Source organism: Eublepharis macularius, chromosome 2 (assembly GCF_028583425.1).
Source record: "Eublepharis macularius isolate TG4126 chromosome 2, MPM_Emac_v1.0, whole genome shotgun sequence".
NCBI classification, from domain to species: domain Eukaryota; kingdom Metazoa; phylum Chordata; class Lepidosauria; order Squamata; family Eublepharidae; genus Eublepharis; species Eublepharis macularius.
In genome coordinates this window covers 31,980,701-31,997,913 of record NC_072791.1, presented here as the reverse complement: position 1 = coordinate 31,997,913, position 17,213 = coordinate 31,980,701, and the positions used below count along the sequence as shown (strand labels likewise).

The window sequence follows — 17,213 nt, the reverse complement described above, 5'->3', positions numbered from 1 at the left end:
CATTTCCTTCATTTCCAGTCCTCATCTTACCATAAAGACACAAAGAATCTATGAAGAACATTTTCAAAGAGCTTCCCACTGCAGACGCAAGTCTTCAAACATATTTGCTGTGAACTGTGAACTGTCTAGCTTCAATACCAAAGAATCTGCAAGCTCATTGCTCCAGCAAACTGAAGTCTATTTTGTTGCACTGCTTAAGGAATAAGTAGGTTATTAATTGAAGGTTTTATATCTACAGAGACAAGCCTATTAAATTAGCTTGGCTAAATGTTGTTTGTCTGAAGAGGACATTTTATTCCATTTTAGGAATACCTCGAGGAACAGAAAAAACAGCCCTGTATATTAAAAAGCCATTAAGCACACTAGACTAAACTGTGAAGCAAAACCAGAGAAGAACTGTTTTGTTGCTTATCTGCTTTTACATGATTTCCATCAGATACCCGACATGGCACAGTGTCAGAACAGGATCTGGGAAAACCAAATCTGAACCCCCACTCTACCACAGATACTTGCTTGGTGATTATGGGCCCACCCTAAACTCTCAGTTCTAGTTTACCTAACAGGGTTATTGTGGAGAGCAGAGAGTAATATGGTAAGCCGCTTTGGGTCTCCACTGGGGAAAAAAAGCAGTGTATAATTTTTTTTTAACAAAAATGGCTCAAGGAATCCCATGCCAGTGGCAACTCCTTGCATACTCAACACATGGAACATCAAACTTCTGTCTTAAGGCTGAAAGAAAAAAAAATGGCTGGCCACCATCTTACTCATGTTTGTTTAAAGCTTAAAATGACAAATGAAGTTTAAAACTGTGGTGCAGGAACACAAGGGCCTGCTCCCTTGTTTACACTGAAACCTAAGACTTTGTTAGGTGGTAGGACCTATCCTCTTCATTTTACCTCAGCATCCAATTTAGGCTGGAAGCCTTCCCCAAATTAAGTGGCCCTTTCATCAGAAGAACAGCTTCTTAAGGCAGAGGAAAGTTCCCCAGGCTGGAAGAAGGCCTCAGACTTTGCTAAGGGCCAAACCACAAGTGACGAATGACACTTGAACGGCAAGTGTATTCCTCCCTGTTCACTTGCGCTCCACTTGATCCACTTGCCGTTCAAGTGTCATTCGTCACTTGTAGCTTGGCCCTCAGAGGTGTGGTAGGCTAGCGGGCCAATGTCATGGCTATGGAGGCTGGTTCTTCAGGTAACTGCTCACAGGACAACAGCTGCCTATTTACTTATTTATTTTCATTTTCTTAGTTCTTCAACTCTTGTTGCTGTATGCTGGAGCCAGAAGTGATTATGATCTAATTTGATATTAGAATCAAATTACATTGAAGAAGAGTTCTGTACAGGCAAAGGGGGGAGAAAAGCAGATTTCCTCCCCCTTTGGTGGACAGAAGAGAAATGAGTGTTAATAAATTTAAGGGCGTAGAGGGGCTTGGGGCTCGAAACATCTTGTACACCTTCAGAAAGTTAGCTGTTTCCATATAATTCAACCCTTTATTTCCACACATCTTTCCCATGTAATCTTTCCATGCACTTTAAGAGACAGGTATATACACATGTGGTCTTTCCGCAACTTGTCCAGTGACAGTTTTCCATGCCCCCAGTAGGACATTGCTGGATCCCAGTCTAAAATCTAAAAAGCATTTGGGAAAAGCCACAGCTCTTCTCCAAAACGACAACACACACAAATCAACATAGATTACATACTTTGTTCTGCTTCCCATCAGCTAAGCAGGGCGAAGAACCTAGCTACAGAAGCTGAATAGCTGAAACTGCTCTCCTGACTTTTAAAGTGAAAGCTTGCAGTATGTGCTACTAAAAGGGGTGATTATTTCCCAATCTTTCTGCCTCTAGAGAACTCTTCCCACATTGCCTGGCCATCTAATGAAGACCTGAATTATCAGCCACAGAACACAGGTGTAGGATGCCGATGTGCTCCAGAAAAGTTTGAAGCACAAAGTACTTAATGCAGTGCAAGATCCAAGATAGCTCAACTACATTATGAGTGATTCCGCACATGTTGGATAATGCACTTCCAATCCTCTTTATAGCTCATTTGGAATGGATTTTTTCAAGTGCGGAACAAAAAATCCACCTCAAACGACTGATAAAGTGCATTGAAAGTGCATTATCCAACGTGTGTGGAATCACTCTATATCAGCTTATGTGAACCAAGAGCACCCTCTAACACACATCCACAAGAGCCCTTGCAGTACTGCAACGCTGGAGAAGAACTGTAGAAGGTAGAAAGCTCTTTTTCAGGGAAGTCTGCTGTTGCGTTTTATCTCTTGATGAACGCTGCTAAGTTTCCCCAAAAACCCCCTCCTGAGTTCCCTTTGAAACAACATAATGCAAACTTCTCATTGAGATCCCCACACATTGCGCCAGCTGGGCTAATCTAGTGTTGCCCCTCCTTTTCAGTGAGTGATCCAACATTATAAAACTCATAAATGTCAATACAGTACTTTAACAGCACCATTCGAAACATTTATGTCTCAGAAGAGTGTAACTGTGCTTAGGTCGGTGCTGTTAATGTGCAGATATGCTCCTAAGTGCCTATATCTGGAGAAAGCAATAAACTTTATGGCAGTCGCATTCTCTTCTTCGTGTGATAAAAGACAATGTATAGAAAGAACAAGTTCAGTACTCCACGCCCAAAGAATCCACTTCTCTCAACCAGTGCCAAACATGATCAGGAATACAGCACTAGCTGAACTTCACCAAGTGCCAAACAGACTCTTCCTCCATGTATGTTAGACATCGGATATTACATCATGGTAGCTTTGAAAAGATATATGTAATCTGCTTCAGATGAGTAGCTGTGTTGGTTTGCCATCAAAGAGCAAGATCTGGGTCCCACAGTACCTCCAAATAGATTTCTGGATAAGGCAAGAAACTTTCGGGACTCTTGTATGCTGCAGGCCAAAACAACACCACCTCCAGCAATATTGTTAACCTTTCAAAACACACTCCGGCAGAGGAATCTGTTGTTTCACAAGGATTATCTTTCTGCCCCACAAAATCTACAGAGATGATACACTTATGTGGTGACTTGGATACTCTAATTTACAATACCCCTCCCATGCTCTGCCTGGATTATAAAGACTCCTTCCCTTTTCTGAAGGGAGCTTTGACTCTCAAAAGCTCATACCTCGGAAATATAATCTGCTGTTATCAGTCCCCTCCCCACTCCATGCCTGTAGCACACACTGTCTTGCACAGAACAACACTGCCATAGCAACCACTCCATGCCTTGAGTTATAGACTTGGGGGCATATTTAGATATTTATACTCCACTTTTCTCCCCAACAAGGACCCAAAGGGCCTTACGTCATCATTCTCTCCTCCTGTGTTATAGGCTGAAGGTGACTAGCCCATCTCTTATATCACCTACGACCCTAAGAAGTTCCCATATCTGAGCAGAAGAGTTTACTGCAATATCACTTCTAGGACCCCAGAAGGGCAGTCGACTCATATGGCATCCAAGTCCCCTACAGACTCACAGATTCATCCCATCACTTATTTACTTATTTCATTTATACCCCACTTTTCTCTTCAATGGGGACCCAAAGCAGCCTATTTCACTGTCCTCTCCTCAATTTTATCCTCACAACAACCCTGAGAGTTAGGCTAGGCTGAGCATGAGTGGCTGCTCCAAGGTCACCCAGCAAGCCTCCAAGGCAGAGTAGAGATTTGAACCTGGGTCTCTCTCATCCTAGTATGACAATCTAACCACTACATCACACCGGCTGGCTGTCATGAATTCCAGTCCCCCAAAAGTTTAGACTATGACAACCCTTCGACATTTTCCCATCCCACATCCGTTTCAATCGCCCCGAGCTTTTTTTCCATTTTTCACCTCAGATGCTGCATTCCCTGCAATGGAGCGCTGGGCTAAAGGGCCCTCAGGTCTCATCCATCAAATGCAAGTCTTACAGCCATCTTCCCCTGGGGTCTCCTTCAAAAGCTGGAGGCAAATAATCCCAATTTCGCCCCACCGGCTGCAACCTTAAACCTACCAACTGGGGAGGAGGCCCGGCTGCTCAACACAGCGGGATTTTCTATTGAGAGAAACCCATGATGAGAACAGTTAGGTCTGCAGCAGAACAGCGGGACTGGAGTGCAGGGGCACCGCAGAGACCCACCAGATTTCTCAAGGGGATAAATAAGCTTTGCAGAGTCAGACAGAGCTCCCTTCTTCGCAGACACCGTGCATCAGAAAGAGGCGCTCCGACTCGCCAAAGCTTGAGAACTGTTGTCGGTCTCTAAGGCGCCCCCCTGGACTCCATCCTGCTGCCCATGAAAACAAACACTGCAACGCCAAGCCCTCGCCTTCCTCTCTCCCCGCGAGCAACCTTGTTGCGCGCTTCCCACCCTGCCGGCTCTTACCAGTGGGCGAGGAGAGAGCCACGGCCGCCCGGATCCGTCTTCTTCGGAAACCCGAAAGGCGAGGCGAGGCGGCGGCGGTCGGTGCGGCGGCCGGGCAACAATATGCCAGCCGAGGTCAGAGGCGGGGCAGCGGCCTCATTGGTGGAGCTCGCAGTCGCCGCTCGGCCAGCCCCTTTGCACGGGATGCCAATCCCGACGGAGCGGGCTGGCCGGCTTGCCTTAGCGAGGCATGTTGGGAATGGAAGGCCGCGCTCTGCAAAGGCACCCGGTGAGCCCCTTTCGGGCTCGCCTGAAGCCTGTAAAAGGCTTGAGATGGCGGGCGGGGGGAATGATTTGGCAGCATGGCTCGCAGCCATCGTTGTTCTGGAATAAGGGCCACCCAGAATCTGCTGCAAAAGATATGGCTGTTGCAGGGAAATAAAAGCCCCTGGAACGTTAGATAAACGAGTAAACTTGCCTAGGGTTATGCTGCCACGTTGCAATCCAACTAGGTTTGCCAGCCTCCAGGTAGTGGCTAGAGATCTCCCAGAATTACAACTGGTCTCCAGGCCACAGAGATCAGTTCACCTTTGGGTGGGCAGACTCTATGGAATTATGCCATGCCAAGGTCCTTTCCCTCCCCAAACCCCACTTTCTCCAGGTTTCACCCCCCAGATCTCCAGGAATTTCCCAACTTGGAGCTGGCAACCCTAAATCCAACATATACTTACTTGGGAGTAGACACCCCATCTCCCTTGATAGGTTTGCCGCCTACTCTGTCCTATTCTCCTGTCGCCTTTTTGGAATCGTTGTGCATAAGAGTTTGTCCACACATAGTTGGGTATTACAAGGTAGCAATCATTTTCAACTAGATTGACCTGTACATGCAGGAAAATCCAGTTGCAAATGACTGCAAGGGCACAACAATAGCGCAACACCAACCACGTGTAGGAGCAGCGTGATAAAGCCACACTGCCCCATAAGAAAGAAAATTGATCCTTCGTATGGTGCAATCTACAGGGCTATTAACCTGATACCAGATAGGAATTTCCCTCCACGAAGGAAAAATAAAGCACAACTGTATATAAAAGGAAAGGAACTTTTTTGTTAGGCAGGGGGAATAAAAACTAGCAGGGATATAAAGGCCTGTCTAACCCAGATTCCCCTCAGCAGCACGCTGACTTAATGAAAGAAGGTGGGTGCATTACATCCCTTGAAGTTTCTCTTTTTATCCCACTGAGGAAGAAAACAGCTGGACTGTTAACCATCAAAAGGTAGCAACCTTCTCATACTGAATTTCTGCCACTATTGCAGCTGCTAGCTCAGAAGCCCTGTTGGAAAAGGGTGGGAATTCTAAGCTTGCTACAATAAAATTTACCTGGACACGTCTATTCTGTCTTCCCTCAGGAGAGAACTCAGCAGAATGTACATAGTTTATCCCCCTCCCATTTGTTGCTACAATGCCATGACAGCCTCTGGGATGAATTGGGAAGGGGTCACTTGGTGAACTTTGAGGCAGGCTAAGGATTTTAGCCTGGTCTCTCAAGTTCTAGTCCAGCCCTCAATGGCTCCCCCTTCTTGCCATCATCCTTGCTGGGAAAAAGAGAACGACTTCCAGAAAGCGGGGGGGGGGGGGATGATCTTAAAACTAAATATATTAAGGTACACAAGCCCTGTAATGATTTTAAGTAAATGTGTGTGTGTGTGTCTTTAAATGCTTTAGACAAAGAGGGGTGAAAGAGAGGGATGAGTGAGTGATATGATTGGTTGATGTGGGCGGAGTAAATGCAGTTTTAGACTGAGAGTGGAGATAAAATATTTAGTCAGGGCAAGAGAGGCAAGCTTTGTGCAGCCTGAGTATTTTTAAGCAGTTCTGAGAGGAATATTTAGTCTGGAGAAAGCAGGCAAGCTGTGTGCAGCCTGAGCTTGTGTATGTTGTCTAAGAGAAATATAACCTGTGTGGAAGCCTGAACTGTGTGTTTGTGAAAGAACAGTCAGGAGAAAGCAGGCAAACTGTGTGCGCGCGCCTGAGAAAACGTCTTACTTGTAATTGAGAGAGAAATTAATATCAAAAGCAGGCAAACTGTTTGTGAAGCCTGAGAGGAGATCTGTGTGACTGGGTTTTAGGCTTGCCAACCTCCAGGTGATAGCTGGAGATCTCCCGGAATTCCAACTGGTCTCCAGGCAACAGAGATCAGTTCCCCTGTAGAAAATGGCTGCTTTGAAAGGTGAACTCTGTGGAATTATACCCCACTGAGGCCCCTCCCCTCCCCAAACCCCACCCTCTTCAGGCTCTCCCCCCCCCTCCAAATCTCCAGGAATTTCCGAACCTGGACCTGGCAACCCTGCTGGGTTTAAGTAAAGTAACTTTAAGAATTGAGAACTACTCTTTGGAAACCATCAAGTTTTAGAAATAACATGAAACCGATACGCTTCTTATATAAATAAAAGTTTATTTTGTTTTTTTTTTAAATCCCAGAGTTATTTCTATATCCCATTCCTTTCCTCAGGGCCACATAGTACCACGAAAAAGCCTGACCCTTGGGCACGTTACTAAAAGGAGAAATAAGTTATTCTGGAATTTAATTCCTTGTAGCAGCAATCCACCAAGAGGGGGCAAGAATAAAAAGGCTTAAAGACCAAATCTACCCAAGAGAAAGAAAGGGTCGATGCGTAACAAGCCCAAATAAAATCTAGGAAGCAAGAGCAGCTTCCAGGTTCTGTGAAAACCTTTTACCTTTTGATGTCTATAGTTCCAGTTGCCACTGGCCAACATTTCTCCACTAACAATCCTTAGCCTCCTGTGGCAAAAATAAACAGAAGTTTAGTGGCTCCTCACAGACTTAACGAGGTTTCATTCCAGTGCATGCTTTTGTGGACTTTGTCACCACATCTGACAACAAATTTATGTTGGAATTTAAACCTTGCTAGTCTTTAAAATGCCACTAGAGGCCTGAATAATTATGCTGAAAGGTTTTAATGACCCCTGCTGGTTAAAAACTGAAATTTCATCAAGAGGCTTGAAAAGTGGGTCAGAATGTATCTAAACATTCTCTCTCAGGGCATGGGGATCTAGTCCATTCATTCACTAGGGCAACATTTATTACATGTATATCCCACTTTTCACCCCCATGGGGACCCAAAGTAGTTTACAATATTCCCCCCTCCTCCTTTTTATCCTCACAACAACCCTGTGAGGTAGTTTAGGCTGAGTGTGACTGGCCCAAGGTCACCCAGCAAGCTACCAAGACTGGAGTCTCTCAGATCCTAGTCTGACATTCTAGCCACTAGATCACACTGTCTGTCTTGTTACAGTACATAAATAATCTGCTACTTTAATGATGGATACAATAAACAAACATTCCCCTTATTAAATTACAAACAGTACTTGTTATGGAGGAATGGCCTCCTTGGGGAGTCCACATGTCTCTCATTCCACAGAAAGTGTAACTTCTCGGGAGGGCATGTTTACAATTGGAACAGGGTTGTAATAAAAATAAATTGTTCAGGAGGCTTCCTTTATAAAGGATGAAGGATTATAGTTTACTGTACTGTTTATTGTACAGATTAATCTGGTTTTTGTATTGTGACACTGAGAGATCTCTATCTTTTGGTGCTACACCTCTGAAGATGCCAGCCACAGCTGCTGGCGAAACGTCAGGAACTACAATGCCAAGACCACGGCAATACAGCCCGGAAAACTCACAACAACCATGGTTTTTGTATTGCTTACACATGTATTCTTCCGTGGCATATAATTCAAGCAGTCCTTAAATCCTAACATATACATAATAATTTAAGAACAAAGAATCCAACCATACATTTTCCCACCTACTTCTGCTCAACTGATGCAAACCCAGAAGCTCTGGCCTACTTCATCAGCCAAAAACTCAATCACTTTATTAAATGTAAATTAACAGCAACATTTGTACAGTATTTTTCAAGCAATCCAAACCCATCCCCACATAAATCATCTTTACAACATACCTGTAAGGCAGGGTGGAAGTTTGCCTAAGCCTCTATATTTGAATGTGAACTACTCTGCTAACAGTTGACATACATAGCTGCATACACCCGCCTGTACACTAGTTCTATAGCTATAATGCTTGCAGTTTCTGTTCTTTTCCTAACAATTCCCAGCAATTTTCCATTTTAACCATAGACCAAATCACATAGCATAAGTACTTCAGGTCATTCAAAATCAGAGTTTACATAAATGATGGCCAAAGGTAGGCTTGGACAGCAGCTAGGTTGCTGCAGGGGAAACAGCAAAGCTGATAAAGCCAGCATTTATTTGTCAAAGCAATCTAGGATTTGAATGATCATCTGTGAGCTGAATCCTGGCTTCACAAATGAATAACAGTTAAAATAAAAGTTTGCTTTATATCTGAAATAGGTCTCAGCTCTGCCCCACAAGCTTTTTTTTTCCAGGGCAGATCCAGTTTGCATAATGTTCCATTTGCTAATTTCTCTACCTTTTAAATTTGCACACTGCTTTAACAGTTGGGAAACTGAGGCTGAAATGCACTGGCTTTTCCAAGGCTGAGCAATAAATCCACAACAGATGTGATGGTCACTGACATTCCTGCTAACTTTCTAGCAACTGGACTGCACTAGATCCACAAAGAGGGCTGGTTGAATTTACTCAGGAGTGAGAAAACACATGGTCAATAGTACTCTCCTTTTATTACTAATATTGAGTCTTGAAACTGAAAACAGGTTCCTAGATTAAACTATAGCAAATCTTGGCTCAAATCAATTCAGGCTTGTGGACAGAGACTAAAAGGGCACTCTGTTGTCTCAAGTGTTTACAAAATGGAGCGCCAGGTCAAGAGTTCTTTTCTCTGTTGGTGATTCCTGGTGATTCTTGGAACTATTAAAACAACTGTCGCTCGTCCAGAAGGACATAATATAGAAACCCGGAGCTATCATTTATAACATGTCCTACAAGCCTAGTTCACTGTTAAAATCCCCATATTGCAGATAGTGGCTTACTCTTCTTCCACTACCACCCCTGTCTGCCATCTAGCCGGCGATTACTATTACAACACTATCACACCTCCTTGAGCCACACCAGCTCTAGGAATTGTCAACAGTTCTGCTCTACTTCTGGTGCCCTACCAAAGCCTGCCCCACCACCTCCCTCCTCCTCATTCAAGATTTTACCTCCTCCTTCGGTGATGAAATTGAAACTATCCATTTTGACCCTCCTATCTCTCTCTACCATCATCTCTTCCAACTCTTCCTTACACCTCCTTCACTCCTTTCTTCTTTTCCCTGGTCTCACTCACCAAGATGACTATCATCACTGACTTGGTTCACTCTCCACACGTGCCCTTGATGATGTCATAGGGTTACCAGCTCCTGCTTGGGAAATTCCTGGAGATTTGAGAACAGTGCCTGGGAAGGGCAGAGTCTGGGGAAGGAAGGGTGCTCAACAGGAATGTGATGCCATAGAGCTGAAACTGCTATTTCCTCCAGAGGAAATGATCTCTGAAGTCTGAAGATCAGTTGTGAATACAGGAGAACTCCAGCCCCCATCTGGAGGTTGGTTACCCTACTTCGATCCTATTCCCTTCTGGTTGCCTGCCTCTCTGCCATTCTTCCTCCATCCTCAACCACGTAACCAACTTTTCCCTCTCCTTCCGCTCCTTCCATACTGCATTCCTACACACAGATCCCATCTACATTCAAAAACATTGTGTTACACATTCTCAAAAAGAGTCCAGTAGCACCTTTAAGACTAACCAATTTTATTGTAGCATAAGCTTTCGAGAATCACGAAGAGAACTTGATTCTCGAAAGCTTATGCTACAATAAAATTGGTTAGTCTTAAAGGTGCTACTGGACTCTTTTTGATTTTGCTACCACAGACTAACACGGCTAACTCCTCTGCATCTATTCTCAAAAAGCCATCTCTTGACCCAACTTTCCTCTCTGAATACCACCCAGATTCCCTGAAACCTTTCGGTCCCAAACTTTTAGAGTAAGAGCAGATTAACCTTTTGGCCCTAGAACGTCATCTCATCTGCCTCAGTTTTTTAACACCCTTCCTGATAACAGAGGCTCCTGAATGGATAACTACAATTTTGTATAGTGAAAACAGATTAAATAATTCAGTTTTTCAACAATTTCCTTGTCTTCCTTAAGACATGATTTCATCTTTTTCAGTGCAGTCCTAAGCAGAGTTACTCCAGTCTAAAACCACTGAAATCAATGGGATTAGACTGGAGTAACTCTGCTTAAGATTGCACTATTGGTCATCCAAGGGCCCATTAGCCTCCCTGGCATATTTCCTGCTCTGATGTATTTAAAGAAATTCTTTTTGTCTGTGTTGATGTTTTGAGCAATAGGTTCCTTGCATTACTTTTTCTCCAGCCTTATCACCATCTTAAATTTGTTTTGCCTCAACCTGTTTTCTTTTTTGTTCATCTCATTTTGACAAAACACTCACATTTTAAAAGAAGGGTTTTGCCTTTTGTGGCGTCCTTGGCATTCCTTGTTAACCATGCAGGCATCCTCTTAGATTTGGTGGCACGTTTCCTAATTTAGATTTAAATAATCTCCAAGCATCCTGAAGGAACTTGACTATCTTTACCCTCCTTTTCAGATGCCTTTTGACAAAATCTCTTGTTTTTTGAAAAGATTCCTCATTTGAAAACAAATATTGTAATGTGGGACTTTCTGGATAACTTTCCATTCACATAAAATGCTGAATGACACTATGAACCTCTGACACCTACCGCCACCCTGCAAACTCTGCGCTTCTTCTACACTCCCCATTACTCTTTTCCTCTCCATCTCACTCTATTGCCAAATCATTTCACCTTTACAGTACTGCCAAAACACACCCTCCACTGCAACATGCATTATTCTATAAGATATAAATTCCACAGTTAGTCTGTTAACAACTGAAACCACACCATGGCACTAAAAAGCAAATCGATTCATTGGGGGAGTTTTCATGAACCAGAGTCAAATCTGTCACATGGTTCAAGAGTGCTCAGTTTCTGTACCCAGTCTAAGTGTCAGTTCACACACGCAAGAGAATGAGGTGGTAAAAGGGACTGTGCCATCTTCAGACTATGAGCAGAAAATTGCACAGTGCAGCGTATTCCTAATATTAGATTCTCCCTGCAAATAGAAAATCAGACCTACAAGAAAAAAAGAGGTAGAAACTTTCTCCCTGTGCTGCTAGTTTTCTTCCTGAGCAGAGGGTTTCCTTTTTAAAAAACACAAAAGAAGCATTTCAAAGCCAAAATGCACCACCTGCAGTACTCTAGTCCATTCTACTACTGCAGCATTCTCTTGCGTGTATAGATCAGGCTTAGCAGTTTAATTCTATGTACGTTTATTCAGAAGACTCTGGGTGTTAAATGGAGCTTACCCCCAAGTGAACTTGGCTAGGATGACAACTTAAATCGTCTGCAATCATTGCACAATCATGCTGAAAACAGTTCCAAAAAAACCCTTCTCAAAAAACACACCAGATTTCAGCAAAAAAAAAAAATTCAATGGTCATCTTCAATCACCTGTAACAATACAAAGTGGACACGTGCCATATGAAAACTCCCCAATCCCATCGGAAGTAGAGCGTGGTTATTTTCCCTGAGAGTCCTGTAAAAACAAAACGCTGCCATTGGCCATGATTCTGTATGGGTACCTGCAGATCAGGGGGTGGTGCCTGGGGAAGATTGCCAGCCTCCAGGTGGGGCCTGGGGATCTCCCAGAATTACAACTGATCGATTTTAGGGATCGGTTCCTCTGGAGAAAACGGCAACTCTACCGAGCATTAGACTTCACTGAAGCCCCTCCCCAAACTCTGCACTCACCAGGCTCCACTCTCAAATCTCTAGGAATTTCCCAACCCAGAGTTGACAACCTTATGGCCTTACATGCCTCGCATGGGTCCTTTTAGACCCGGAAATGGTGGTTGTAAACACTGAACGTAACTCTAGAGTTCAGCAAACGTGATAGAGGAGGCTCCGCGTCCAAGGGCAGGGCTTGGAGGGCGATCTGACGTCACTTCCGCCCTGGGTCTCCTCTGCGCAGGCGCTCTTTGGGAGGGCGTGTGGTGGGTGCCGCTGGGTCCTTGCGCCCGAGCGTGCGTGGCCACGTCTCCCGGAAGACCCAGCCGGGCAACACTGAGGAGGCCAAGGCCTGGTGGGGTTTGTTGCTGCCGAGCCTGATTTCCCCCTTCTATGTCGTTGCTGAGCCTGGATCGGTGCTTCAGAGGTCGGGGCCCTTGCAGGGCGCGGTTGAGGGTAAGCAGAGGCCCAGGAGGCGGGTAGGGGAACGGAGCAAGGATGGGGATAAGGTTGCCAACTCTGGCCTGGAGAAGCCCTGGAGATCTGTGGGTGGTGCCTGAGAGGGAGCTCGTTGGGGGTGAGGCTCTGCCCCGCAGAGCTGCCATTTCTTCCAAGGGATCTAATCTCTAGTCTGGAGATCAGCTGTAATTCCAGGGAACTCCAGGCCTCACCTGGTGGTTGGCAGCCCTAGATGGGGGACGACTGCGGAATGGGAGGGAGGTGAGCAAGAGTTTTGTGGATTTAGGTGTGTTAAAAATGCACAATATGTGCACAAAGGGGCTGTGTGGCTGAGGGGAACTGTGTTTATTTATTGATCAGGTGGGATAGAAACATTCCAGATGGAGGCTGATGTACTTCTAGCCCTCTCAGCCCCACCCACCTCGCAGGGTGTTTTGTTGTGGGGATAATAATAACATACTTTGTAAACCGCTCTGAGTGGGTGTTAAGTCATCCTGAAGGGTGGTATATAAATCGAATGTTGTTATTACGCGTGTGTTGGAGAGTATTTTGGAAGGGGCTGAGTCTCTCCAGTATCCTGCACAGCGTCCAGCATGCAGGGCTGTGATGTATTTTTTTTTTCCTGGCTGGTTTTGTGCAGGTACAGAATGAGCAAGCAGAGCTTTTCTCAGTATGTCAGAGTTCAGAGGTAGTCATTAAGGAAGGTGCAGAAGGTGAGAGGCAGATAATTCAAGGGATGAGTGAGAAATGAAGGTTTGGTGGGAGTAACTGGCTTTAGTGGAGGCAAAAGGCAGAAATTTGGTGGAGTGGATGTTTCTGGGATGGAAGGCTAGTCATTAGCAGCGAGGTATCCAGAGAAGAGTTAAGAGTTTTGTAAAGGTGGATAATCAGTGTTAAGGATGAGAGAAGAGTATCCTGGATGATGTCAGCATTTTGTGCGCATGTAAGTGCATGTGCCAGTGTTTACATTTCATCTACCAGCCCTCTGACATATCCATATGTTTATTGTCTGTTGGCTTTGCCTTCCTATGCACCAGAAAAACCACTCCCACACACACGGTTTGCCAACAGTGTGACTTTTTCAAATGCAGGGGTTGGTGACTGTCTAAATATGACTTGGCTCTGCCAATTAAAATAGCAATCCAAAGGCCGCTTTACAAAATAATATTTTTTTCTTCACATGAACAGTTATAACAATTTCAGGGTATGCATTTATATGTGCAAATGTGAATGCAGTAATCATGGCTATGGCTGGCAGCAATTTCCATGGGAAAACTGGTTGTGTGTTCTAGGGTTTTGCTGATTTAGATAGCCAGTTTGGTGTAGTGGTTAAGAGCGCAGGAAGCTAGCTATAATACATGTTATAATTAGTTTGATAAAACACAGGTGCGAAGAGGCACGTGAACTGTCTAAGGCAAGACATAACAATCTAGAGAATGGATTATTCATATAGTCAGATTCAGTGTTTAGAAAACTAGTATACAGAAAATCATATAAAAAGGGAATACAGGGTAAATGGCACTCTTTCCCCCCAGTTGTTTCAGGTTAGGAAAATGGCACTGGGAGAAGGCTGCAGTTCTGAATAGGGTTACCAGCCTTCTAGTGGGCCCTGGAGATTCCCAGAGCTACAACTGGCCTTCACACTATCCCTGATTGTTTTTCTCTACAGGCTGCTGTCTCTGAGAAAGAACTGCATATGGGAAACTGAGTGATTCTAAATGTTAACTACATATGTAGTAGTTTTTCTGCTCCAGCTTTTCAGTACTTTGCCAGAGTTGTTTTGATTTTCCTGGCCACATGTTAAAGTGGTGGGGTAGGTAAATCTATCAGATATAAATACTTAATCAGTAGACTTTCATCCCATTCTTCTTCAGAGGGCAGTTATGCAGTAGATGAACTACATGGAAAGCACAGCACAGATTCATAAACGAGTTCCTATGTCCAAATTAGAATCCGGTGCAACTCCCAATTAATTTCAGTGGGGCTTTAACAGAAGAATTTGCCTGTGGATTATGCCCTGTGGATTTGATCTGTCTATCTCTTGCTGCTCTTGTACCGCAAATCACCTCCTTAAGATCAAAGTAGAGGAGCAGGTCTGAGTGTTTCAGCTTTGATCTGCAAGACTAGCATAAAAAATGGGAGAGGTCTCCAGTGTCAGATGCAAGGGGTTTGTGTGGCTGAGGGGAACTGAGTTCTGCCCTGCATCTAACACCTCAGTGAGACCTTTCCCTGGACTTTTTTTGTTTGTTTTGTGTCAGTCTATTGTACCCAAATAAAAGAGAAGTCCAGTGGCACCTTAAAGACTAACAACATTTATTTCAGCATTTATTGCATTGGTCCATCTTGCCCTCTGGTAGGTAGGTGGACCACTGGCAAACTGGTAGTAACTCTCCATGCTGCTCCTGCTGCTGATAATAATAACACTGTGCTCATATATTCCCCCTTCTGGATAGATTAGTGCCACAAAGTGGTAAACAAAGTCAGTGTTGTTATTATCCCCACAATACAGCTGGGGAGCTGGGGCTCAGTGGAGTGGCTTACCCAAGACCACCTGCAGAGTTTATGGCAGTAGTGGAATTCTAACCAGCAGAGTGCTGATTCATAGCCTAGCCACTTAACCACTATGCTACAGCAGCTCTCTGGGCTGCTCTCTCCATGGGCTCAGGTAGAAATCTTTCACGCTAGCTACTGCTTGATCCAGGTATGAAACCTGGGGCCTTCTGCCTGCAAAGCAGGTGTTTGCTGTGGGCCCTTCCCTCCCTCTCCATGTCCTTTTTGCTGCACAATTTGGATCCTCCCACATACCACCTGTTTTCTTTTGAGCACTGTGAAGGTTTCCACCTACAGACATTTAATTTGGCTTCGATGATGCACCTTATGTCTTGGCAGGGGCTGCCTTGACTAAATAATTTTATAAAGAGAAATGATTCATAAATGTGCAACATTACATGGCATTATTCTATTTTATTCTGCTGTCATTGATTCTGTATATTTTATAGTGAATAGAAGAAATATTATTGCACATGCTCTAATATATGCAGCAATAGGACAGTCTCATCAACACAGCGATCATAAATAGACTTAAGGTAGTAACGTACAGGAAAGAGCTGCCACTTTCTTTAGTCCCTTGACATTTTTGTTTTGCATAATCTAAAGTTTCTACTGTTGTATCTTTTTTCCTCTAGGGTGAACATTTGATGATCTTATTCCATATAGTCCTGGTCTTTGACTTCCATTATGTCTTGGTTTGCTGAGCTCGCTGGGAAGGCAGAGGATCTTCTCAACAGAGTAGATCAGGGAGCTGCTTCAGCTTTAAGCAAGAAAGAGGCTGCAGATGGTGGATCCTACAGCAAGAGCCACTTAGATGCTGTCAATGAGTACCCCAACCTGCAGCAGCAGCAGCAGCTTCAGACTTCATCCAAATCGAGCTTTATCTCTTCGGCAGCAGATAATATTAAACACCAGAAAGCAACCATCCTCGCAGGGACCGCAAACGTGAAAGTGATGTCCAGGACATCTGTAGAACCATCACCTTCCGTAGAAATGGTTTCCACACCCAGAGCATCTTCCCAGTTTGTGAGAAGGAAAAAATCTGAACCGAATGACGAACTCCTCTTTGACTTTCTCAATAGCTCTGAAAAGGAACCGAATGGAAGAATGGACCTCAAAAGGGAGAAAAGCAGAGCAGCCCCTGCTCAAAATCACTCTCGGACTTCGAGCATTAGCTCCGTGTCAGCAAGTTCACAGAGCGTCAGAACTGGGGAAGATGTTTCCCTCCGGAGTCAAAATGGTAGCTAAGTGTAACTAGAGATGTTAAGGAACACTGGGGTGGGGGTGAGGTTCAGAGCCTAATACTGATGACGACGGTTAGCATCTGAGTAAATTCTCATTGTGATGTTTAAAGTGTGTAGCATCTAAAACAGTATGTCTTGAGTGCTGCTACCTGGTCCCAGATGGATTGCTTCCTGTTGACTGACGAGTCGTATCTTTGAGATTTCAGTTCCTCAGTAGTGACAGTGGCATCACATCATAGAGCTGGCTTTGTAGCCTCTCTGTCTCCTAGTTTTTCCTTTCCCATTTTATCCTCATAACAACACTGTTAAGTAATTGGGTTGAGAGGGGCAGTCCGGGCCAAGGATACCCTGTGAGGGTCATGGCTGAGTGGAGGATTTGAACCTGCGTTGTTCCCCTGATTTAACACTCTCTGCTACAGTACACCTCTTTATGTATCCTGTGGGCATCTAGTTCTAACACCGTACTGTACAACTGAACATGGGAAAGAGTCACTGGGAATAAAAAGGCAGGTACATTTTGCCCTAGACATACCAACTACCTACATTCGCTCAGTTTATTGCAGGAGGCCTGCCGTGATTCTTGCACAGCCTAGCATAGTACGGGTTGGTAAGAACTGAGTATGGGCTGAGGCATTTTGCCCATGTATAATTTAGGGAATCGATAGGCTTAAATCAGGGGTACCCCAACAGGGTACCTGCTGGCACCAGGATGCCCGTTGATGTGTTTCATGGTGTCTGCTTGATTTTTCTGCAAAGCAGGGAGCCTTTCCTGGCTTTCTTCCACTTCA

The 17,213-nt window shown here is 44.5% G+C and overlaps 2 protein-coding genes across 5 annotated transcripts in view; one reads left to right on the top strand and one right to left on the bottom strand.

The window, feature by feature from the left end:
- Positions 1-12,119, bottom strand: part of LGMN (legumain) — a 50,361-nt gene extending 38,242 nt beyond the window's left edge. Inside the window, exon 1 of one of the 3 annotated variants that reach the window (XM_054970978.1) lies at positions 12,028-12,119. The gene's annotated coding sequence lies outside the window, so the exon portion shown is untranslated. Of the gene's footprint in view, positions 1-4,385; positions 4,500-12,027 lie in introns of those variants that run through there. The other 2 variants (XM_054970977.1, XM_054970976.1) reach the window with 2 other exon arrangements.
- Positions 12,120-12,483: 364 nt separating this feature from the next.
- GOLGA5 (golgin A5) overlaps positions 12,484-17,213 on the top strand; it is a 37,154-nt gene continuing 32,424 nt past the window's right edge. For both annotated transcript variants that reach the window (XM_054972352.1, XM_054972353.1), the window contains exons 1-2: positions 12,484-12,628; positions 15,817-16,421. In XM_054972352.1, coding sequence (XP_054828327.1) covers positions 15,869-16,421 — 553 coding nt within the window. In that variant the 5' untranslated portion in view covers positions 12,484-12,628; positions 15,817-15,868. The remainder of the gene's footprint in view (positions 12,629-15,816; positions 16,422-17,213) is intronic.